Source organism: Phocoena sinus, chromosome 7 (genome assembly GCF_008692025.1).
Source record: "Phocoena sinus isolate mPhoSin1 chromosome 7, mPhoSin1.pri, whole genome shotgun sequence".
NCBI lineage: Eukaryota > Metazoa > Chordata > Mammalia > Artiodactyla > Phocoenidae > Phocoena > Phocoena sinus.
The window spans coordinates 60267684-60292525 of record NC_045769.1 but is presented as its reverse complement, the minus strand read 5'-3'; the positions used below and the strand labels follow the sequence as shown (position 1 = coordinate 60292525).

Below are 24842 nucleotides of genomic sequence, written 5' to 3'. Positions count from 1 at the left end.
TTAATCGTAGGAGTCATTTCCATGATGTTGTCCCATGATCCTTAGTAAACTTAGGATTCTCCCCTTCTCCGTAAGCTCTAAGAATGATTTCCAGGTTGAATTCTCTGAAGAAATGACAAAGCGAGTATCTTGAGATTCAGAGCTGGCAAGAGCCAGGAAGGCCACTCTGTTCCATGTTTCTCATTATGCAGGAAGATGACATGCCCCGAAGTCGTCGCCCCGGATCCATGGCCCTTCCCCATATAATTCGCCCAGTGGACGAAATCACGGAGGAAGAATTGGACAACATCTGCAGCAACTCTCGAGAGAAGATCTATAACCGTTCGTTGGTTAGAACCTCTAAATGATGTCTGGAAATGTACACGTCTGTGAGAGAGACATTTTGCTAATGTTCTGACAGTCTTAGCATATGGGATGTGTGCCTGTGTGTCTTTTTCATGTAAGAAAAGAGAGTTTTGTAGCGTCCTTGGGATTTAGCTTTCTTAGTAAGTTTGCAGTAGCAGTAGTTGCTTAGTAAGTCTTCAGTAGCATTAAATCTTCTCTCTTAATTTGGAAATTGATTCATTCAACCTAAGTATCTATTAACGTGTGCCTACATAGATCGGTGTTGGGGATATGGTTGTGTGGTAAAGATAAACAGTTTTTTTTTTTTTTTTTTGACGGTACGCAGGCCTCTCACTGCTGTGGCCTCTCCTGTTGCGGAGCACAGGCTCCGGACGCACAGGCTCAGCGACCATGGCTCACGGGCCCAGCCGCTCTGCGGCATGTGGGATCCTCCCAGACCAGGGCACGAACCTGTGTCCCCTGCATCGGCAGGCAGACTCTCAACCACTGCACCACCAGGGAAGCCCAAACAGATCTTTTCTTTTTGTAGTTTTGCTAACATAAGGTGTTGCGTCTGCCAGTTGAATGAAATCACCATGCTTGAGATACTTTTCATGTCCTTTTGTATACATGTGTGTATAGATGTGAACTAGGATTCAAAGAGAAAATATGAGACTTTACCCACAAAGAAGGACATTCTTTTTTTTTTTTTCTTTAAATTTTTTTTTGTAGTCAAATTCCTCCTTTTTTTGGCCGTGCGGCTTGCCCTCCACAGTGAAAGCGTGTAGTTCTAACCACTGGACTGCCAGGGAATTCCCAAAGAAGGACATTCTTTAAGTATTTTGTCTACAGAAAGCAGTGTTTTTGTTTTTGGTTCTTATTTGCTTATTATTTGCAGGGAACGACTTGTCATCAGTGCCGCCAGAAAACTATGGATACCAAGACAAACTGCAGAAACCCAGAGTGCTGGGGCGTTCGAGGCCAGTTCTGCGGGCCCTGCCTTCGAAACCGTTACGGTGAAGAAGTCAGGGATGCCCTGCTAGACCCAGTACGTGCCTCGAAGGGGTGGTCCTGGGGGCTCGAGAGTCTGGCGTGAGCTGATAGGGCCAGAGAGAGATTGAGCCCTTAGTGTTGTGGGACATTCATTTCGGGGAAGGCAGATGCATTCAGAGTGTTGGCGCTGGGTCGTGGTGAGCCCTTCTGGAGTGCTCCCGACCCGGCCATTCGGGGAAGTCCGTTCCCCACTTAGCCCTGCTAGTGGCCGTGGAACTTTTTCCGTGGGATTTCCTAAGGGAACGTGATGCATGACTAACTGATGTTAACCATGTTACGAGGTTTTTAATAATTAAAAAGATCTGAATGCAATTGATCAGGCCCATCTTAAAGGTTAAACAGGAGTAAATAAGTAAGCGGCAGTGTGAGGTTTAACTTAATGGTGCCTTTTCATGCTTATTCAGAGCTGGCACTGCCCACCATGTCGCGGGATCTGCAACTGCAGCTTCTGTCGGCAGAGAGACGGGCGGTGTGCAACTGGGGTGCTCGTGTACTTAGCCAAGTACCACGGCTTCGGGAACGTGCATGCTTACTTGAAAAGGTAGGGCTGATTTTTCCCTCTTCCACACCCAAATCTGACATTCATTTTTGTATCTTAATAAAATCGTAGAAGTCAGAAGAGTGGTCTTATGGAGGGCAGGAGGGTGCAGGTATTAACTAGAAAGGGGCACATGGGGAGTCGGGGAGGGTTGGAAACATTTTATATCTTCATCTGGGTGGTGGTGACCCTCGTGGGCATGCGTGTGTAAAATTCAAGCTGTACACTTAAGATGTGTTATAACTCGATAGAAACGTTTAAAAGAGTGAATTAGGCTCTCAGAAGATTATTATTTTTTTAACTTTTTAAAAATTGAAGTATAGTTGATTTACAATGTTGTGTTTCAGGTATACAGCAAAGTGATTCAGTTATACATATATATATATATATATATATTTTTTTTTTTTTAATATTCTTTTCCATTATGGTTTATTACAAGATACTGAGTTTAGTTCCCTGTGCTATACAGTAGGACCTTGTTGGTTATCTATTATACGTATAGTAGTTTGTATCTGTTAATCCCAGACTTCTGATTTTTATCATCCCCTCAACTCCCTTCCCCTTTGGTAACCATAAGTTTGTTTTCTATGTCTGTCAGTCTGTTTTTGTTTTGTAAATAAGTTTTCATTTGTATCATATTTTAGATTCTGCATATAAGTGATATCATATGGTATTTGTCTTTCTCTCTCTTATTTCACTTAGTATGATAATCTCCAGGTCCATCCCTGTTGGTGCAAATGGCATTATTTCATTCTTTTTAATGGCTGAGTGATATTCCATTGTATATATGTACCACATCTTCTTTATCCATTCCTCTGTCGATGGACACTTAAGTTGCTTCTATGTCTTGGCTGTTGTAAATAGTGCTGCTATCAACATTGGGGTGCGTGTGTCTCTTGGAATTAGTTTTCAGAAGAGAATTCTTAGGCCGAAAACCATATCCTGACATGTTCCCTCTTCTCTTTCAGTCTAAAACAGGAGTTTGAAATGCAAGCATAATAATTGGAAGATCCACTACCTGCCTTCCACTTCACAAATCTTCCTTGTTTTAAAGTTTTCAATTTTGTCATGTGATTGAAACCCGAGTTTAAGAATTCTGATGATCAGTCTGTCTTATAGGCAAATCAGGTTAACCTCATTAGACATGCACGCGTGTCTGGGCATCACGGGGTTGTAGTGCCAGCTGTACCCTGCCCTCCTGCAGTTTCTCCTTTGCATTTCCCCCCACCCCTCATCCCATGCCATCCCCCTCTTATCTCCAGTGGTTCTCTTCCATCATTTAGTTTCAGAATCCTTTTTAAATGACAATTTTATGAAAGCATGTTTGATTTAATTGGTGTTGAAATAGCCCTGGAATCCACCCATAAAACCAAGCACTTAGAAACTCAGTACTAGTGTTAACTAACTACATCTCTCGATTTCCAGAGACCAGCCCTCTAACTTGCTTACATGAAAACACTGGGTCTGATTTAGTGTTCGCTGACATTTTTAACAGAATCAAGGCACAAAAGTCTTAAAACCATGTGGAAAAATTAGGTGATTGTTGGCAAGTGGAATATATGACTGTGGAGGCCTCTCAGGAGCGTATTCCATGTATTGTGCTTATTATTCAAGTTGTCACAGTTGAGGCTTAGTTGCTGCTGATTTCTTCCACCAAGTGCATCTGGCCCACACGGTCACGACCCAAAGGTTCTCGGGCAGTGCTATGCTTGAAATCATTGTAGAAAAGCCATCCTGGGGAATTGGGACGGGGAGCCTTCAGGAGTAGGCCGATTTGAATTCATGGAATAAAACTTCAGGATAAGTGTAGTTTGCCAAGTTGATTTCAGTTCATAACGTAAGGTATTTCAAATACATTCTTGCTTATGTTGCGTGGAAAATTGTTACTTATACTCAGCTACAATTCTTTGCAGTTTTTACTTTCTTGCAGAAATTATAAACCAGGCACAGGGTTCACATTCAGGTTCGAAGCACTTTTATAACACTGAGAAGTGCCTTTTTGGAGAAGGGTGACTTTCAACAGTTTGCTAACTTGACATCTCTGCCAGTTTAGTTTCTGGGCAGAGTCCATGTGTCGTCTCTCCCTCTGCCTGTTTCGGCATGAATCAAATCGTTTGCTAGAGGTAGAATCTAAGTGTGTGTATGTTCATTTTGCTTTGCGTCTGCAGCCCGTAGCTGTGCCTGTGCAGTGTTTGGTGCATAATTGGACCTTGAATCAATAAATGTAAATAGAGCATTTGATCAGTTATGCTTTTATACAAAGTTTTTTATTTTAATAATAAAACGTTTTGTTCTAGCTTGTCTGCTTTTTTAAAAATCTTTGATGCTCAATCTTACCGCACTGAGTCCTAATTTTTTCCTCCTATTTAAACAAAAGACCATGTCTGCCTTTTCAAGAGCCCCCTCCCCCTTCCCCCCCGCCTGCACACACACACTTTGGCTTAAGTTTCTGACAGTCAAGGGCCAGTCAAGGCTTGGTGGTAATGCCTGATAGCTGTGAATCAGAATCAGTTAAGACGGCTACATCACCAGATAGAAAATACGGGCCCCTGAAGTTTTACAATGTTGTTTTCTTTTCTTTGACCATTTGCCAACCCAAGAACCAACAGTGATTTCACAATACCTGGCTTGCTTTTATCAACCGTTCGGATATTTATTGCAGGCACGCTTTGCCTTGAGACCTATTCCAGAACTGAGAGAATCAAAAGACAAAAAAAGCATGGTTCAAAAGTTCTTGTACCCGATTCTTTAGACCAGGGTTGGCAAGCTACATCCTGGGGACCGGATTCTGCTGCAGCCTGTATTCATATGACACGTGAACTAAGTATGGTCTTTTACATTTTTAGAGAGTTTTTAAAAAAAGAAAGCATGTGACGTAGTGGCCCACAAAGCCTGAGATGCTTTATGGTAAGTTTGCTGAGTCTTGCTCTAGACTTATCTGAGAAACCACGTTTACACCACATACATTTGGGGGAGAAGACCAAAATAAATGAAGTTACACAGCTGTAACTGTATTCTATATAAGCCCAAAAGAAGTTGACATTTCTTCTCATAAACTCTTAGTATCTTAAGAAGCCCAATTATAACCCAGCCCTTTTAGGGATGCAATTGGGAGGCTTCTATTTTTGGAGTTAATCAAAATTGGTCGTCGTTTGGAATGTTTTTGGTGTTACCATGTTTTAAAATTATGAAGTGGCACTTATGTGGTTTTCATTAAAAATATTGCTAGCAACAGTAGATGCTGAAGCCTTATACCCTGAAAGGATTTACAATCTAGTGGAAGAAGTAAGACAAAAATCTAAAAGTAACGTTCTGTAGGAATGAAGAGAGGAAAAGCAATTGGCGTTTTCTCACTAGCAGGCGTTTTACAGCGTTGATGGGCAGGTCTGCTGCTCTGTCTCAGCCTTGTCTGTGGGAACCTCTACTTTCTCCCATGCACCCCACTGTAAAGCTCCACACACGGTCCTTAGAGTTGAGAGAACTCCAGTTTGGACAATTAGATGAAAAAGTAGTGTGAGGGTATTCATGCTTCGGGAATTGCCTTTGTATTTCTCCATCCTGGGTTCCCAGAGGTAGAGATGGTATCCACCTTTATCTTCACCTACTAAGAGGTTGAGAAAGGAAATAGCAACTATAATAGACTTTAGTAGTTTCATAGGAGGGGCAAAGGCAGTAGTTAGAAGGTGCTGCAGGAGGGGGTTATTTGTGTTTTATTTTGCTTTCAGAAAAGAAGTGAGAGGGAGCTCCTGATGGCTCAAGGTCTGGCAGACAATTGAATTATTTGCATGCCAGGGGAATGGATTACGGGTTCAGGGATTTAGAGCATGGTTGCAGAGGATTAGGTTCTGACAAGAAAGTGATAGCAAGTCCTGAGGGGAATGAAAGGTGAGCATATGTGACTTTTGTGTTAATGTTAACTGCACATTTGTGGGGTAGTAGCTCAAGGATGAACTAAATCCAGAGAAGTTGAGAAAAGTGCCCAGTGCCACGTAGCTAAAGTGGCTGAGCTTGACTAGAGTATTCCGGGGAGAAGCCTTTTTTTTTTCGGTAACTAAGCAGAACTCGGGCAGCCTTAGGAGTCAGAAGCAGAGGAAAGGGCTGTGGATCAGGTTGTGGCAGTGAGAACAAGGGGGTCTTGGGTGCTGGGGCAGTCCTGGCCGAGGTGGCTTATGCGGAAATCCTGCTGGTGGGGAGACAGGAGGGCTGGGAGGGGCTGAGGGCTTCTGTGGTCAGGAGGGGTTGGGGGTAGGATTCCGTAGGCCCCCCTCATCCCTGGGGGATATGTTCCAAGACCCCCAGTGGATGCCCGAAACCACAGATAGTACCAAACCCTATATATACTATACTTTTTCCTATACATACATACCTATGATAAAGTTTAATTTATAAATTAGGCACAGTTAGAGATGGACAACACCACCTAATAATACAATAGAACAAAGGTGTAATAAGAGGTGAATGTGCACACTCGCTCTTTTATAATGTACTGCATTCACCCTTCTGATGGCCATGTGAGAGGATAAGATGCCCTGCGTGATGAGATGAGGTGAGGTGAATGACAGTGGGCATTGAGGCGGAGCATTAGGCTACTGTTGATCATCTCCTTCCCGTGACCCTGGATGTCAGGAGCAGACGATATGGATGGCTGGGGATCTCCCAGCGGGACGGAGCAGGGCAGCACGAGACTTCATTGTGCTACTCTGAATGGCACACAATTTAAAGCTTCTGAATTGTTTTGTTTCTGGAATTTTCCATTTAGTGTTTTTGGACCAAGGTTGACCTTGGGTAACTGAATCCGAGGAAAGCAAGACTGCAGATAAAAAGGGTCTGCTTACTGTGGTAGGTATTGGCTCATCCAGCATAGATGTTAGAAACTCGTGAGGCTCTTAACTGCAGGGCTGTAAAGTCCTGTGGTTAGAAGACTCCTTAGTTAACTACAAGGTTGAGGAAGGAGGAGAAGAGGGTGAGAACTTCCAAAGGAGGCATTGCTATGAGATAGTGGAGGATGGACTAAACTTGGAATGGCGGAAGGGAGCTGGGGATCTTTGCTTTCGAATGTATAAGGTATGGAATCAGCTGTAGAGAGATTAGTGTGCTCCAGGTAGAGACCTTTATTCATAATAGCCAAGTGATGAAAGACTTGTTTGAGGCAAAAAGCCAGAAACAAAGGAGACATCACTTAAGGTTAAAAGTCACTAACGTATTTGTTTTTTTTTTTTTTTTTTCGATCTTCCCTGCATTTTGTTTTATATGGTAGCATTTGTATTCTATATGCAAATTCTATAGCATTAAGAATGTCAAAACATTTAAAATGGCCATATAATAGTATTTGTTTATATGAATGGTCCATATTTTACTTAAACTATTCCCAAAATTGGGGTATCTTGGTGGTTAACAATCTTTTGATATTGCGAGTAATGCTATTGTTAGTATCGTTATGCCCAAATCTTTGGTTAAAATAGATTTCTAGAAAGTGTGGTAACTCTTAGTTACAAGGATGAAGAAAGGTAGGAGGCTGAGAATTTTGGAGAGTGTGGGGCTGGTCTGTAGCCCTAGACTGTAGCACAGAGTTCTAGGTGAACTTGGGTATAGCCCAAGGGTGGGGAGAGAGGAGGAAAGCTACTTGGCTAGACACCAAAATGGGAGGCATGGCTCATTGTAGGTGAACTCAACTTGTAGGATAGCAAATGTGCGTAGCCTGCCAAATAGGAAACTTTTTTTTTTTTTTAACGTAATCCTGTGCCTTGAAGGTTTGTTGGGAGTGTTTATTGTCAGATGAAAGTACCTGCTGATAACACATGATTGCAGCAACGCTCAATCCAACATTATATTGATAAGTATTTGCCAAAGGAGGGACTCTAGAGTTAGTTGAGCCGCCTCCTGGGTACGAGACACAGTGCTCAGTACAGTATGTACGTTAGCTTTTCATAGCAGGTATTTTATTTTTATTTTAACTTTTTTTTTTTTTTGCGGTACGCGGGCCTCTCACCGTTGTGGCCTCTCCTGTTGTGGAGCACAGGCTCCAGACGCGCAGGCTCAGCGGCCATGGCTTACGGGCCCAGCCGCTGCGCGGCATGTGGAATCTTCCCAGACCGGGGCACGAACCTGCGTCCCCTGCATCGGCAGGCGGACTCTCAACCATTGCACCACCAGGGGAGCCCCATAGCACGTATTTTAGAGATGAGGAGACTCAGCAAGGTTAAGTAACTTATGAAAACTCAAGAGCCCATGCCTGCTTTTCTAGCCAGAGAAGAGAGATATTAGAACCAAACACTGTTCTGAGGACTTCTGATAGACCAGGCTACATACTTGATAGGGCTACATATCTTGAGCATAACATATAATACCAGCCACCCATAGTTAACGTGTTTATTTCACTTTCTCCCCTCATTAAGGCTGTGAAGTCATTGAGAGCAAGACCATCTTTGATCTGAATACCCTTATCATGTACTAGGTACTCAACAAATGTTTACTAAGGGAGCGCCTTGGTGATCTAGTGGTTAGGATTCCGGGCTTTCACTGCCATGGCCCAGGTTCAATCCCTGGTCAGGGAACTGAGATTCCATAAGCCACGTGGCAAAAAAAAAAAAGAGAAAAAAAAGTTCACTAAATATTTATCAAAAGATAAGTTGAGGGTTCTGGGCAGGAAAGTTCCTGAGATTTGGGTGGAGAGAACTAAGGTCATGGTGGAGGAGAAATAATGGATAGATCCCAACATTGAAGAGTTGGTTAATCCCAGCATTAACCCCTTATGAGGTGTAACCTTTCTTTGTGATATAATGCTTAGCTTTCTATGAAGCTGCAATGGTCAATTCATTAAGAATCATGTATTTCTAGTAATGTATTTTTCTATGGGAAAAATACATTTTACTTCATTATACTAACTTTAAAGAATGTCTCTATTCTACTGAGTAAAGAATTTGTATTATTGAGCTATAAATGAGCTACAAAAAGATAATTTTAGATATAATAACTCGAAGTGTTCTCCATTTGTTGGGGGAAAACTTTTGGTGGCAAAAATTGTGTGCATAGAATTTAAACTTTTTTAAAGAGGAGAGACCCTCCCCCACTGTGTGTGCCCATCACTAACTTCAGCGGTGATCAAAGCATGGTCCATCTCTTTCATCTGTACTCTTTTACTATCCCCAGTCCACTGAATTATTTTGAAGAAAAGCCCAGACATGACATTCATACACACTTCAGTATTTCTAAAAGATAATGACTCTTTTTTTAGAACCATAATAAAATATCATTATTACACCTACATAAAGTTAGCAAGAGTTCCTTAATGTCAAATATCCAATCAGTGTTCAAATTTTCACTATCCCACCCCTCACCTTCCATTTATACAATTGGTTTATTTGAATTCAGGACTCGACTCTTATTCATTTATATATTTAATGTCTCTTTTAATTATTAGGGTCCCCTCCCTTTATTCCCCTTGCTGTTTATTTGTTGAAAAAAGTCATCTTTCCTGAAGAGTTTCCCACATTTTACTAATTGCAACCCCATGGTGTCATTTAATATGTTCCTCTGTCTTTTCTGTTATCTAGAAGCTTGATCTGATTCAGATGCAACAACAGTACTTTATATTGTGTACTGACATCAGCAGACTCTTACTATCCTGTTCTCTCCCTTTTTGTACTGTTAGTGGCCACTGATAAACATTTTCTGTAAATTCTCTTTCTTCATTAATCAACTGGAAACTTCCCCTCAAGTATCTAATTACACAAGGTAGAGTTTTTATTACATAAAAGGTGTATTAAGGACTTGATTATTTTTGTTAACCAGTCTTCAGAATCAAGAATTAGTTCTCTAGTATCTTCTAATGGTGCCAACTAAGGGTTTTTGTTTATTTGTTTAAGTATCACATGAACTCTTGGATTTTTCAAATATTTGATGTGATTCAGTCCATAGCAGTTATTATTCTTATTGATGCCCAATTTTGGCCCATTGGGAGATTGGTCATAGGCTCCTGCATCCTTCTGATATGACCCCAGTGGTCTTTGATAGTTTCCTTTGTTTTCTGGTAAGACAAAATGTTCCAGGCTCATCTTACACATTTTCTGCCCCAAACCTAGAATCAACCATTCCTTCAAAGTATTTTGTTTTCAAAACACATTTCTTTCATATCTATCTATGTATTACATATACACACAACTTATGTAAATGTGCTCCTATATAAGCAATTATATATAAATATATTAGTAACATCACTATATATAAACATATATATGGTTTATGTATTATTATTTCAGAATAATAGTACCAATATTTTACTTATATATTAACATTATTACTGAAAAACAGTTGAAGGTAATTTTCTGTTTTCGTCCTTGGTGTCAGTCCTTTGGTACATATTACTATTTTTTTTGTGGTTCACGGGCCTCTCACTGTTGTGGCCTCTCCCGTTGCGGAGCACAGGCTCCGGACGCTCAGGCTCAGCGGCCATGGCTTACAGGCCCAGCCGCTCTGCGGCATGCGGGATCTTCCCAGACCGGGGCATGAACCCGTGTCCCCTGCATCAGCAGGCGGACTCTCAACCACTGCACCACCAGGGAAGCCCGTATATTACTGTTTTTAAAGTCATTTTAAACTCTTTTTTTAAAAAATGAATTTATTTATTTTTGGCTGCATTGGGTGTTCGTTGCTGCGGCGCTGGCTTTCTCTAGTTGTGGCGAGCGGGGGCTACTCTTCGTTGCGGTGTGCGGGCTTCTCCTTGCGGTGGCTTCTCTTGTTGCAGAGCACGGGCTCTGCGCGCAGGCTCAGTAGTTGTGGCACATAGGCTTAGTTGCTCCGCAGCATGTGGGATCTTCCTGGACCAGGGCTCAAACCCGTGTGCCCTGCATTGTCAGGCGGATTCTTAACAACTGTGCCACCAGGGAAGCCCATAAACTCTTAATGTGGTTAAGCCACCCACTTGATACATTGTTAGGTTTACTTGTGTTACTTTGCTTTTGCTTTTAAAGACTGCTCTTCAAAAAATTAGGATTTAATTTTGTCTTGTAATGATGTAAAACAGTTACATGTTTCCAAAGTCAAGCTCAGAAAATAAGGTGTTGTTAGTGAAGTCTAAATTTTATTCCTATCCTTCCACCCTGATCCTTCTCTCCCTCTCTAGGTTAACATCTTAAAATTTTTTATGACTTACACTCTGATTTTCAGAACTATAAGAAAATACGTGTATATATATGTACCCTCCTTTTGCCTTCTCAGATAAATGATAGTGTCCTACTCTCTACATACTTTTCTTTATCTTGCCTTTTTTACTTAATTACATATGGGAGAGAGTCATGATTAATTTTATTATACAGAGAATTCTGAACTATACTCACGTGTATGAACATGGAACTAAGCCTTGAGGTTTCAGAGAAAAAGATATTGTAGAGAGTGGTCTTCTCCCCTACTCAAACACTGAAGGACAGACTCTCCTGTGAGCTCGTGCTAAGATAGTCAAATTCTCTATTCTCACATGCTTAGTAGGCAAGCCATATCAGTAGGAACTGGTATTTCAGTTTAATTTTAATTTTTAAAATTTTTTTTAATTTTAATTTTTATTTGATTACACACTTTTTAATAGACTGGTCCTCAAGTTTGTCTTCTAAATTGTATAGCTGTAAATGTTTCTCACTTGTTGAAGACCCTCCAGTATGTCTTTTAGAAAAGTAATAATGACCACTGGAGCTTGCCTGAATTTCCAAGACATGACCATTTTGAGTAACCTAGTGCTTGAGGAGAAAAATATGTAAATGAAATTCCTTCATGCAAATGCTCCCTGCAACTCTCATTGCCAGTCAGATTTCTGTAAATCATGATAAACAGATGCCACCAAACTAAATGACTAAGTAAAATTATGAAGATAGATTCTATTTATCTTACTTTTCAGTGTTGGGGAGGGAGAAAAGGATGATTAGGGCAGACATAAAGAACTCTATTAATTGATTTCAGCAAAGTGAGATGTGGGATTCTTAAGAACTGGAGAGAGCTGGCCCTGGTAAGAGAGAGGTTTGATTGCAACTTGGTTTGCTTTACCAGAAAACTGGGTTTTGGAAACAACCTAATATCAAGCTCATTGGGTTTTTGCCTAGTGTTTAGCTTTTTGCCACTTTTATTCTTAACTTTAAAAAAAGATTGAAGTAAAATTCACATAACATAAAATTTACCATTTTAACTGTTTAAAAGTGTACAATTCTGTGGCTTCCAGTACATTCACAGTGTTGTGCAACCATTGCCACTATGTAACTGCAGAACATTTTCATCACTCCCTCAAAGAAACCCGTCACTCCCCTTTTTCCCTCTCCTCAGTCCATAAGAACCCATCTGCTTTTCTGTCTCATGGATATGGCTATTTTGAACGTTTGGGAACATACAATATGTGGCTTTTTGTGTCTGATTTCTTTCACTTAGCATGTTTTCAAGGTTCAACCTTATAGTAGTTCTCAGGACTTTATTCCTTTTTGTGACCTAATTATATTCCATTTTATAGATATACCACAATTTTTCCATCAGTTGATGGATATTTTGTTTGTGTTCACTTTTGGCTGTTGTGAATAGTGCTTCTATGAACATTCATTTGCAAGGTTTTGTTTAAACACCTGATTTCAATTCTCTTGGGTATATACCTAGGAGTGGAATTGCTAGGATATAGAGTTTGAGTAACTGCCAGACTGTCTTTTTACTTGCTTGATTATACTCTATTATGCACAAAAGTTTTCATTTTCATAGGGTCCAATTTATTGATTTTTTTCTTTAGGTGCTTGTGCTTTTGATGTTGTATCTAAGAATCCACTGCCACATCCAGAATCATGAAGATCTATGCCTGTGTTTTTCTTCTAAGAGTTTTATGTTTTTTAACTCTTACATTTAGGTCTATGGTCCATTCTGAGTTACTTTTTGTATATGGTGTGTGGTAAGTGTCCAATTTCATTCTGTTGCATGTGGATATCCAATTGTCCAAGCACAATTTGTTGAAAAGACTTTTTTTTCCCCTGTTCAATGATCTTGGCACCCTTGTTGAAAATCAGTTAACCGGAGATGTATGGGTTTATTTCTGGACTCTTAATTTCTATTTCATTGATCTTTATGTCTATCCTTATGCCAAGACTGCACTGTCTTGATTACTGCAATTTTGTAGTAAGCTATAAAATTGGGACATGTGATCCCTCCAACTTTCTTCTTTTTCAAGATTGGGGTCCTTTGCAATTCCATATGAGTTTTAGGATCAGTTTATCCATTTCTGCAAAATTAGAAGTTGGGATTTTGATAAGAATTGCATTGAATCTGTGATTTGTGGAGTACTGCCATGTTAACAAAATTAAGTCTTCTAATCCATGAACTTGGGATGTCTTTCCATTTATTTAGGTATTTTTAAATTTCCTTCAACCATGTTTTATAGTTTCTAGTGTACAAGTCTTGCATCTCCCTGGTTAAATTTATTCCCAAATATTTTATTCTTTTTGAAATATTATAATTGAAATTACTATTATTATTATTTTTTTGTGGTACGTGGGCCTCTCACTGTTGTGGCCTCTCCTGCTGTGAAGCACAGGCTCCAGACAGCACAGGCCCAGTGGCCATGGCCCACGGGCCCAGCTGCTCTGTGGCATGCGGGATCCTCCCGGACCAGGACACGAACCCGTGTCCCCCGCGTCGGCAGGCAGACTCCCAACCACTGCGCCACCAGGGAAGCCCTATTTTCTTAATTTTATTTTCAGATTGTTTATTGCTTATATATAGAAATACAACTCATTTTTGTATATTGAAGTTACTATTATTATTATTATTTTGTGTGTGTGTGTGTGTGTGTGTGTGTGTGTGTGAGTGTGTGTGGTACACGGGCCTCTCACTGTTGTGGCCTCTCCCGTTGCAGAGCACAGGCTCCGGACACGCAGGCTCGGAGGCCATGGCTCACGGGCCCAGCCGCTCTGCGGCATGTGGGTTCCTCCCGGACCGGGGCATGAACTCGTGTCCCGTGCATTGGCAGGCGGACTCTCAACCACTGCGCCACCAGGGAAGCCCTGAAGTTACTATTATTTTTAAGGAAACTGTTTTCTCACCAGTGCATCCTTGATAACTTGTGCTAATTCTTTGGGTTTAACAGTTACTCTCTGACCTTCATGCTGAAGGATATTAATACCTCCTTAGTTTCATCCACCTTGATATAGGGATTTCTACACTGTCTTGTTACCAAGAAGTTTCTGCTCTTTAATTAACCATGGATAATACTACATTTTAAAATGCTGACTGATACGTTGGGGAGGAGAAAAAAAGAGAGATATGGGGCTTCTCTGGTGGCGCAGTGGTTGGGAGTCCGCCTGCCGATGTAGGGGACGCGGGTTCATGTCCCAGTCCGGGAAGACCCCACGTGCCGCGGAGCGGCTAGGCCCGTGAGCCATGGCCGCTGAGCCTGTGGGTCCGGAGCCTGTGCTCCGCAATGGGAGAGGCCACAACAGTTAGAGGCCTGCGTACCACAAAAAAAGAGAGATATGGGCAATAAGCTTATAGTCATCATATTTTAAAAGTTTATTCTTATTTATATTTTTAAATCACTTATTATATAAAGTTAGAATGTCATAATTTAAGTCACCCATAATCCTGCTACTCACAGGTAACCACAGTTAAGAATTCGATTACTCATGGGTGCTGAACATAAGTATTGTTAATATTGCTAAGCTCATACTCTTCCTATAATTTTTGTTCTATTTTTAAAATATCTAAATTCTGTAATAATGACTCACTGTTAGAAAACATCAATTTAAATACACTGTAAAAATAAAAAGTAATAGTAATTTCTTTACATTTATTTCGGATAGCCACTTTTGGCATGTCTTTCATGGGCCTTTTTTTTTTTAAAAAAAAATAAGTGTAACACATGCATTTGGTTAAAACAATCAAATAGTTCTGAAGGATTCATAATGGAAAGCAGTGGTGCCTTTCTCCACTTCTCCAGAATCCCAGTGCCGCTCTCTAGGGGGAAATCATTTTTAACTCCAGTTTTTGTAACTTTTGAGGAATGACCTCCATATCTCAGTATTTTTCCTGATATATTTTGATTTAGCAACTTTAGACACTAATATATTGGATCTCCTGACCTTTCTTCCCTACATCCTTATCATCCCTCAAGGCCTGACCAGAATAAGCACGTTGGCCCAGATATTAGGAGAGACTAGAATTTCCTAAGCACTTACTATGTGCCAGGCTCTGCTCTAAAGTTGCCATTTTAATCCTTACAACAACTGAATGAGTTAGTTTACATCATTCTAGTTTAATGGTAAGGAAACAGAGGTTCAAAGAGGTAGAAACTTGTCTAAGTGTGGCAGATCGCATTTTCCAAAACATGGCCCCACCTGCTTTTCCAGAACACTGCCGTTTATTTCCCCATTGCCTTGGAGTCTATTTCCTCACCCCTTAAGCCTGGGCAAGCCTTTGTGGCTGACTTGATGAGTAGAATGCTGTGGATATATTGCTGCTGCATGACTTGCCTGGGTTTAGAAAGGTGGAACGCTTCTTAATGTCTCTCTCCCTGTGGATTCTCACCCTTGGAAGCCAACCACCATGTTGTAAGGAAGCCCAGGCTCCATGAAGCCACATGTAAGTTATCTGGCTTATAGTGTCAACTTAGGGTCCAGCCGGCACAACAGCTGGCATCAATCACCAGACGTGTGAGAAAACAAGCCCTCAGCTTATGAGCCACTCTCATCCTTCCAGTCTTCCAGCTGAGGCCCCAGACATTGTAGAACAGAGACAAATTGCCCCCTTTATGCCCTGTCCACATTCCTGACCCACAGAATTGGTGAATGTGACAAAGAGTAGTTCTATGCCACTAAGCTTTGAGGTAATTTCATACACAGCAATAGATAACCAAAACATCAGGGCACCATACATCTGGTAAGTGACAGACCTTGGGTTTGAGCCTCGTTCCACCTCCAGAATCTCTGCTTTTAGCCACTAGGTTCCACAATCTGTGAAAACTACTGTATTCGTTTGCTAGGGCTGCCATAACAAAGTACCACAGACTGGGTGGTTTAAACAATGGAAATGTATTTTCTCACAAGTCCAATATCAAGGTGTTGGCAGGGTTGGTTCCTTCTGAAGCCTCTCTCCTTGGCTTGTAGATGCCATCTTTCCCCAGTATCTTCACATGGTCTTCCCTTTGTGCTCTCCGGTGTCCTAATCTCCTCTTCTTATAAGGACAGAGCCTACATGTATGACCCCATTTTACCTTAATTACCTCTTGAAAGGCCCTATATTCAAATACAGTAATATTCTGAGGTACTGGGGGTTAGAATGTGAACATACGAATTTGGGGAAGACACAGTTCAGCCTATAACAACTACCCACAGGGCGTGGAGCTCTGGCTCCTGGCTCACTCTCTACCTCCTGCCTTCGTCTGCTTTATCTTCCTGGGCAGTGGTTTTAGACCCTAGCCACACATTAGAATCATCTGGTGAGCTCAAAAAAGAGTTATAGCCATGCCCTACCCCGGACCAATTAAATCAGAATCTCTGGGGTAGGGCCTGGGTACCAGCATATTTTTAAAGTTCCTCCATGATTCTAACGTGCAGCCAGGGTTGAGGATGACTGCTCTGGTGTGGAAGAGAGGTCTGGCGAGAGCAGTGAGCCAGCCAGGACAGGTGAGGGTCACCTGGGGCAGCAAATTCATGTTTCGGTTACAGAAAGAGAAATAAAAATCACAGAGAATCCCAGTGTTTCATAGTAGCTTAGATATGAAGAGGATGGGGTATCAAGTGGGATAAAAAGCAGAAGATATAGGGAAATAGCCATCCCGCTAGTTAAGGTGTGAAATTCCATTACATGACATTAGAAACCAAGAAAAAAAATAAAGCAAGAAAGCACAAGATATTCAGTGGCAGTGAAGTAACAAAAATGAGCAAGTAGGGGGCTTCCCTGGTGGCGCAGTGGTTGGGAGTCCGCCTGCCGATGCAGGGGACACGGTTCGTGCCCCGGTCCGGGAAGATCCCACATGCCGCGGAGCGGCTGGGCCCGTGAGCCATGGCCGCTGAGCCTGCGCGTCCGGAGCCTGTGCTCCGCAACGGGAGAGGCCACAGCAGTGAGAGGCCCGTGCACCGCCCAAAAAAAAAATGAGCAAGTAGGGTTTGGTGTGAGTCGTCCCCCATTAGAGCCTGGTTTTCATGTTTTACACGGTAACTGAGCAGAATTTATTGACTATTTTATAACATGCAAAAATCAAGTGCTAGCAGTATAGCCCAGCCGGGGACCTCCATACCCACACGTCAGGAACCTTGACCTCCGTACACTGTCAGCAGTCAGAGCAGCACCACCCTGTCCCCACCTCGCCCCGGCTGGCCACAGACACTCAGCAGACCTCTATATTCCAGACAGATTTTTCTTTCCTTCTCACTCCCAGCCTTCTTCCCCTTTGGCTGTTTCTGGGGCTCTGTGTTGCTTGTGAATTGACATGGGGGGATGTTGCCTATTCCTGAAGTCATTTATATTAGTATTACTACAGTAAATTCTTTATGAAATAAAAATCAATAGTCACCGACATCCTGAGTAGTGAGGAAAATAATTGTTTATGGCACTCAGCTTAAGCTGTTCTGGTAATCACGTTGAAAAATACAATATTTATTCATTAGATCAAATTTAATGAGGCCTCCTGGCAGTAATTATAAAAATTACTGTAGCAGTAAATTACTAATGAGTTATGATGTGCTTCCTACCTGTGAAGAAGGACTGGGGGTTGAAAAAGCCTGCTACCCAGATGAGGATGCGAGGGAGGGAGCCCCACAGGCTCCGTGCTGCTCCCTCACCCAGGCAGGAGAGGAGCAGTGTACCCAGACCACAAAAGCAAACAAGAAAAAAGACCAAGGACATGCAACCCGGGTGGTGGTGGTAGGGGGGGATTCTTGCAGCCGTAGGAACAGGATCAAGATTAGAGCATTCTTTTCCCAAAGGTGAGCATCATCTCAGCGACTTGGAGTTGCCGGCGTGCTGGGGTCACAGAGGAGCACTAATCTGTGCTTGGGAAGGACAGAGCTTCTTATTAAGGCCGGGAAATGATTCCAGACACACGCCGCCCTTCAAGTCTGGGGGCTCGACTCTGACCGCTGAGGTACAGGTTCTGCTCGGCGCTTTCAAAACCAGCCGCTAAGCCTCTGCTCTAATGCAAACACAGCTGATGGTTTTTACAAGCTCCTGCGGGTTTCTTCCTCCTCTGAAAGCTCAGAACTAGATAGAATGTTTGCTTTTTATTTATAGCATGGAGCTAAGTTTTTTTAAAGGCTGCAAGTAATTAATTTTGATTGAAAGTCTATATGTGAAAAAGCCAGAAAATATATTGATCTGATGGTAGGCACAATTTTATTTTATTTATTTATTTTTTGCGGTACGCGGGCCTCTCACTGCTGTGGCCTCTCCCGTTGCGGAGCACAGGCTCCGGACGCGCAGGCTCAGCGGCCATGGCTCACGGGCCCAGCCGCTCCGCGGCATGTGGGATCTTCCTGGACCGGGGCACAAACCCGTGTCCTCTGCATCGGCAGGTGGACTCTCAACCACTGCGCCACCAGAGAAGACCGGTAGGCACAATTAAAAAAAAAAAATACAACAGGGTTAAGTGGACACATCAAATATCCAACAAGGTATGGTTCAACACAGCTTTGTACTGCAGTTTTCTGGATTAATATAAACGATGGATACTAGCCTTACCCCATAACAGGGCTACTATGTCAGGTCCGTATGGTAGCCTTTGTTCCCGGACACAGAACCATGGCCTGCCGATGAGGGACCAGCCACGCTGGGTGAGGGTCTCCCACCCACCAGCAGCTGGAGTCGGGTACCCAGTAGAAACGCCTGCTGAAGCCTCAGCACCGCGTCCCTCTCCAAAGTAACGTCTCTGAATAGCAGGCAGACTGTCGTCTGGAGTGACAACTATCTATTCAGGTGGTGGCTGCTTTTGTCTTCTCACTTGTAACACCAAGAGGATTTTTGTTTAACTTTCAGAATTCTGACAGCATCTCTGAATGTCGTACTCCAAGTGGGTCCAGCCCCTCCTCTCGTGGGGAGGGTGCAATGACATTAGAGGGTACATTTTTTTCTTTAATTTGCAGATGCCTTAAAATGAGATTGTCAGGTTTGTTGGCTCGTCAGACGAAAGTATCAAGATTGTCACAGTGTATTATATCACTATAATATGATTATGGTACACGAAACTAATGAGTAATATTGTACTTAGTGGTGGGACTGAGCCACACTAACATTAAAAACGGTGAGCAGCCTTGCGTCTTACCAGAGAACCTAGGAAGGATGCTACCCTGCGGGACATGAGGCCGGAATTTCATCATCAGGGAAGGTCAAGAAGCCCTCTTTGGAGAGGGAGAAATAGCGGGGAGGGGCAAGATGAGGGTTGTGTGGGGAGACCAGAGCAGCAGGGAGCCAGGGGCTCCTCAGGGAGACGGATTGAAGCCTCCGACAGAAAATGAAGGAAGGAGTCAGTGTCAGTTGTGAGTTTTCATCACAATTAGAATCGCGTGTGGCTAAACTAGAAGCAATTTGAAGAGGAGTGTTATCTGCCTTGCTTAAGCCCTCGGCCATTCATTCCTTCATCAGATGTTTATAAGCCTCCTGCGTGCCCGGCACTCAGCATCAGGCACCGGCAGTACGGGTACCAGGCACAGGCACCCGTGAGGTGAGGTGAGGCCCGCGGTGAGCAGTGCAGATATCGAACGAGTACAAGTACAAACTAACGTGCAGTGCCTGTGTGGTGTAAGTGCTGGGGAGGGAAAGACCTAATTTACTTAGTGGAAGTGATATTGGAGCTGAGAACTCAAAAGATGAGGAGTTAGGAGGGGAATGGTGGTGGGGGGGGTTGGCATTCGAGGCACAGGAAGCAGCATTCCTGTGCAGGAGAGCACGTCGAGCCCGTGGGAACTGGCGGGAGGTCAGAGGGATGGAGGGAAGAGGTGATCCCATAGTCACCACATGAAGAACGTGACTTCCGGGGTCAGACAGACAGGGCCAGTCGACCTCTCTATGTTCGTTGTAAGGGCCTAAATGACATCATCCGTAAAGCCCTCAGCACACACGGGTCCTGGCATGTAGTAGAAATTGGTGCATGGAAATAATCATTATTGTTACTGAGGGGCAGGCTGGTGAGCTTATTGCTATGTGGTGGTGTGCAGACAGCCAAGTGCTTGTTTGGTGGTAGATGGACTGCTGGGGAGTTGGACAAATGTGAGGCATGTGAAGGCATAGCACTGCCATTATACCTGAGTCAGGGCGTAGAGGAGAACAGAAGAGCAAGTACTTACTCTAACCTAGGACAACAATATCCCAAAGTAAACACTCATCTACTTGTTAGCATCAAGCGACACCTCCACGTGTGGTAGATGAGCTGGCACGTTACGGTTTCTTTGAGATTTCTTCAGTACGCAGACCGCACAACCGCACTCAGAAGCCCTGAGCCCAACACGCCGTTCTTTGAGTGCCTAAAGGACTGGTCAGTCTGAAGTGGGTATTTTTGCCAAGACAGACTGCGCTTGTGCCTACTAGTACAGAAAGTCTGCTTCCTAAAACTGATAGGATTTACAGGGTTTATCTTTTCTAAAAGACGCATGTGTATTCCCCTCACTAATGTTATTGCACCCAACACTCATTTGAAGAAGGAAACTTACCTGCAAGAACTGCAAGAAAAATTAAAAATGTGTACCCAGAGCCCTCCCAGAAGTCAAAGATGTCAGTGTTTAGAGTGTGTCGAGTTGGAACTTTGACACCCCTGAACTCCTCATCCCCAAACTCAAGAGCAACACGGAAAAGATGAAGTGCCAAAGAGATTCCTCATTGCTGCTATCCCAAGAGCACGCCAAAGGCTGGCTGCGATTCACTTGTCATGAGTGGGTTGTGAACATATTTATGAAGGATTAACCTGGGCCTACAGTCCAGGAAAACGATTTGGTTAAACACATATTTTATTCCATTTTGTCTTCTTCATCTACATCTTCCCCTACTTCTTGATATGAGTCGTTGATGAGGGTATCGTGTGCATCTTTAGTATTCCTGCTAGGGAAGACGTAGCTTTTTCCAACCCGGACTTCCAGAAGACTATAAAGTTCTTATTTTCCAAGAATTTTGTCTAGAGGAAAAGCATTCACTGATGGGTTGACTGAGCTTCGTAGCCCAAATGGCTGAACAAATGAGACATGGGCATTTTCAACTGGCTTATCCTTTCAGAATGCATAAAGTGGGGAGTTGTGGGGAGGGGGGCGACGGGGAAGAGGCAGGAGGAGAACAGACACAGGCTGGAGACTCACCAGTCCTGCCAGGGGCAGCTTTGTCTGGCCTGGCCTGTCTCTGGTACCCGGGGCACCCGTGCATCCTCACGCAGCTCCACTCTCCCTCGCCTGCAAGCCTGCTGCCCCTGAACTCTTTAGAGCACCAGGTCTGAGTGTGGCTTAAAGGCCATCTGCTACAGGCACATGGTCAGCCCTTTGTGGAAGCTGCTTACTGGGGGTACTTTAGAACTCGGCCTCTTTGTCCCGAAAACAGCATACTTCTGTGAGCTTTTTTTCCCCCTAAATTGAACCACTCCTGTCCCTAATTGTGTCACTCCTGCTGTCACCTCCTAGCCATCAGAGCCTGTGGCATGGTTCTGATTGTGTTGCAGTGCGTCCTTGAAGCATCCTTTTTGTTGTGTTCAATGGCTCTCCTTCAGCTCACAACACAGTGGTCGCAATGGTCTCCTAGGGTCACCCATTCTCCACTGAGGACCAGCCCAGAAAAGCTCAGTCATAATGAACGGGGCTTCAGACGGACAGACACACACGCGGGCTTGAGAGCCCTCCTGGCTTCGGCCACTCTAACAAGAATTTGTCATTTGTGGCTTTTGCACATTGGAAAAACTTTCATCTCTGAGTTTCTATGGGCTATAAATACTTGGTAGGTTAAAAAGGAATCATTCAGAACATGAAATAAACATAACCTGGCACGTACACAGCAACACACCTCAACGGAGCCCTTCAACTTGTAGGCCAGAGCTGCGGGAATCTGAGACGGGCCTTCCTTCATCTCCTCTCTCATTCACTTCCCTCCCGGGCTGGACACTGCTCTGGTTTCTGACCTTTTTTGGTTGGATGTTTTCCTAATGAGGCAGGAGGATGAGGTCTCCATGTTACTTACACCTTTCAACCACAAAGTGAAAACTTGATTTCCTTGGGATGGGGGAAAATGTGTACAATGTATGGAAATCACGATATGGGTAATATGTCTCTCCCACAAATAAAGAAATGAGTCTAGCAGAGAGATGCTCTAGCTTGATTCTGAAAAATCGCTATGATCATGGTCTTTATGGCTTTATTTGTTTTCAAAATAACTGCTTTATTATTTTTTTCAGATCGTAAATGAAGTGATTGTTGTAAAAAAATTTAAGTAATAGAAAGATAGACCAAGAAAAATAAGCATCAACCATATTTTCCAAAGATAGTATCATTAATACCTTTGTCCTGTGTTTTTCTTTCTTTTTTTACATTGAGGTATAAAATACACATGAAGAGGTACACAAATCATAAATGCACATCTCAACATAAAAAAATTTTCTTAATAGTATATATCCATATCACCACCACCTACATCAAAACGTTCCTTGTACCATAGCAAACTCTGTTGTGTCCCCTCCTAGTCAATACCAGACATCCCTTCCTGAGCACATATAATATATGTATCCCATTTTAGACTGTTTTCTCTATATTACACTTTTTATGCTTTGCTTATGTATAGCAGGCATTTTTACAAAAAGAAACCAAACTCTTCATATAGTATTGTGATCCAATCTTCTCACTTTATGTAATAAAATATTTACATTTATATATAATAAATATTTACCAATAAGATCTCACATTTATATAAGATACAAATATATAATTTACATAATTATCACTTCATATTCTTTCTATGTCGTTAAATCTAAAACTAAACCATCATCTGTAATGGCTGCATCCCATTATTAGGTGTAGCATAATTTGTAAACTACTTTCCTACTGATGGACATTTAGCATTGTTCCCTTTTGATTATATTTAGAAGTTGCCATTAGGGTAACATTTATGAGCAAACTTATTCCAAAGGCTTTGTAATCCTTTACTGTTGAGTGTGAGTATTTCTTACATGCTTCTACATTTTTACATTATCCATCTCTTGTTCCACATTTGTTCTTTCTCTTGTGTGTACTCATCTTTCAGCACATGATAAAGGACTCTCTCTCTGTGTGTGTGTGTGTGTGTGTGTGTGTGTGTGTGTTTATTCAGATATTGTTAATGTAGTAGTCCCAATCTAGCCCAGTCTTGGAGCAGGAGACAGAAAGTTATGTTTGGGTCCACACATCATATCATGAGGTTTTAAAAGTCGTTTAAAAATTCTCATCGGATTTCACATCTTCACAGATCATTCTATTTACAGGGGCAAAAAAAAAAAAAAAAAAGGTATCTGGCTCAAGTCCTCTGATTCCATCCTTATTGTAACGTCACCCCTTCCCCTTGACTAGAAAGCATTTCCATGAATACGCACAGTGCGTTTCTTTCTGCTCTAATCTGTGAGTATCACTGCCCTGGTCTCTCAATCCCCCACCTCAGGCTTTTTGTGAAATACTCCGTTCTCTTTATTAGGAGTGAGAGTCTTGTACAAAATTCCAGTGCTGTGGGTTGGCACGCTCGTTGAATTTTCAAATCGGGTTCATTTTCCTGGTCAGTTATTTATTTTTTAAAGACATCTTTTATTTTCAGTCAAAGGACAAGGAAAAATAATTCTGAGAGATATGTGTTTAAAGTAAAAGGGGGTTTTATTAGGATGTTTGTTTATGTTGACTCTACAGAGTTCTTTTTAGTCTAGAAGCCACGGGGATTATTATTTCTTTGTCATGGAATCCCTAGATCTTTGTGGGAAGCCTAGAAGAACCAGTTTCTCTTCCATTTAAACAAATTCAATTCACTCGCATTGGCAGAGCACACCAAAATCTTATTTTTCTCAGCCAAGCAGAGGAAAGTCTGGGACTTTTTAAATTTTATTATTATTTTTTAAATTTTTGGCTGCGTTGGGTCTTTGTTGCTGCGCGCGGGCTTTCTCTAGTTGCGGTGAGCGGGGGCTACTCTTCCTTGCTGTACGCGGGCTTCTCATTGCGGTGGCTTCTCTTGTTGTGGAGCATGGGTTCTAGGCGCATGGGCTCAGTAGTTGTGGTTTGTGGGCTCTAGAGCGCAGGCTCAGTAGTTGTGGCACACAGGCTTAGTTGCTCCGCGGCATGTGGGATCTTCCCGGACCAGGGCTCAAACCTGTGTCCCCTGCATTGGCAGGCAGATTCTTAACCACTGTGCCACCAGGGAAGTCCCTGCCTGGGAGTTTTTTAAACATGGATTTTCCATTCTAATTTATCCCCCCCAGGGGGAAATATATATATATAAAATACACATAGCTTCTTCTCCAAGGCAATGAGGCACATGAAGTTTCTCTCCTAAAACCCTTCCTGGCCAGATTATGTATGAGTGAAAGTAAAATTTTCTTATAGGCTTAAAAGAAATAGCCAAGCAAATAAATACTTGTTTGGAAAAAATTCAAGCAAACCTCTGAAATGTAAAAAATAAAATTTGGTCTCTCACAGTCCCATTACCTCAGGAGTAACCATTGTTAATAGTTGGCATTTGTATCATGCTTTAGAAATAAAATATGGGATTGCATTATTCATATGATGCAGAAAGCTGTTTTCACTCCACACGTATTGGACACATCTCTATGGCAGAACACAAAGATCTACCTCATTAGAGTGGCAGTAGAAGATTCCATAGTACGAATCCCTATAATTTTTTAACCATTTTTGATCAATGGACATCTAGGTTTTCCTACAGATTTTTCTATTTACAAGCCTGTATATTGAATCTAAATGTCTCACAGGTCCCGTTATAATTATAGCCA

The 24842-nt window shown here is 42.4% G+C and overlaps 1 protein-coding gene across 5 annotated transcripts in view; it reads left to right on the top strand.

The window, feature by feature from the left end:
* CDCA7 (cell division cycle associated 7) overlaps positions 1-4210 on the top strand; it is a 37660-nt gene extending 33450 nt beyond the window's left edge. For 2 of the 5 annotated variants that reach the window (XM_032638584.1, XM_032638581.1), the window contains 4 exons: positions 192-329; positions 1223-1372; positions 1782-1918; positions 2884-4210. In XM_032638584.1, the coding sequence (XP_032494475.1) occupies positions 192-329; positions 1223-1372; positions 1782-1918; positions 2884-2914 (456 nt within the window). In that variant the 3' untranslated portion in view covers positions 2915-4210. The remainder of the gene's footprint in view (positions 1-191; positions 330-1222; positions 1373-1781; positions 1919-2883) is intronic. The other 3 variants (XM_032638582.1, XM_032638583.1, XM_032638580.1) reach the window with 2 other exon arrangements.
* Positions 4211-24842: the final 20632 nt, after the last annotated feature.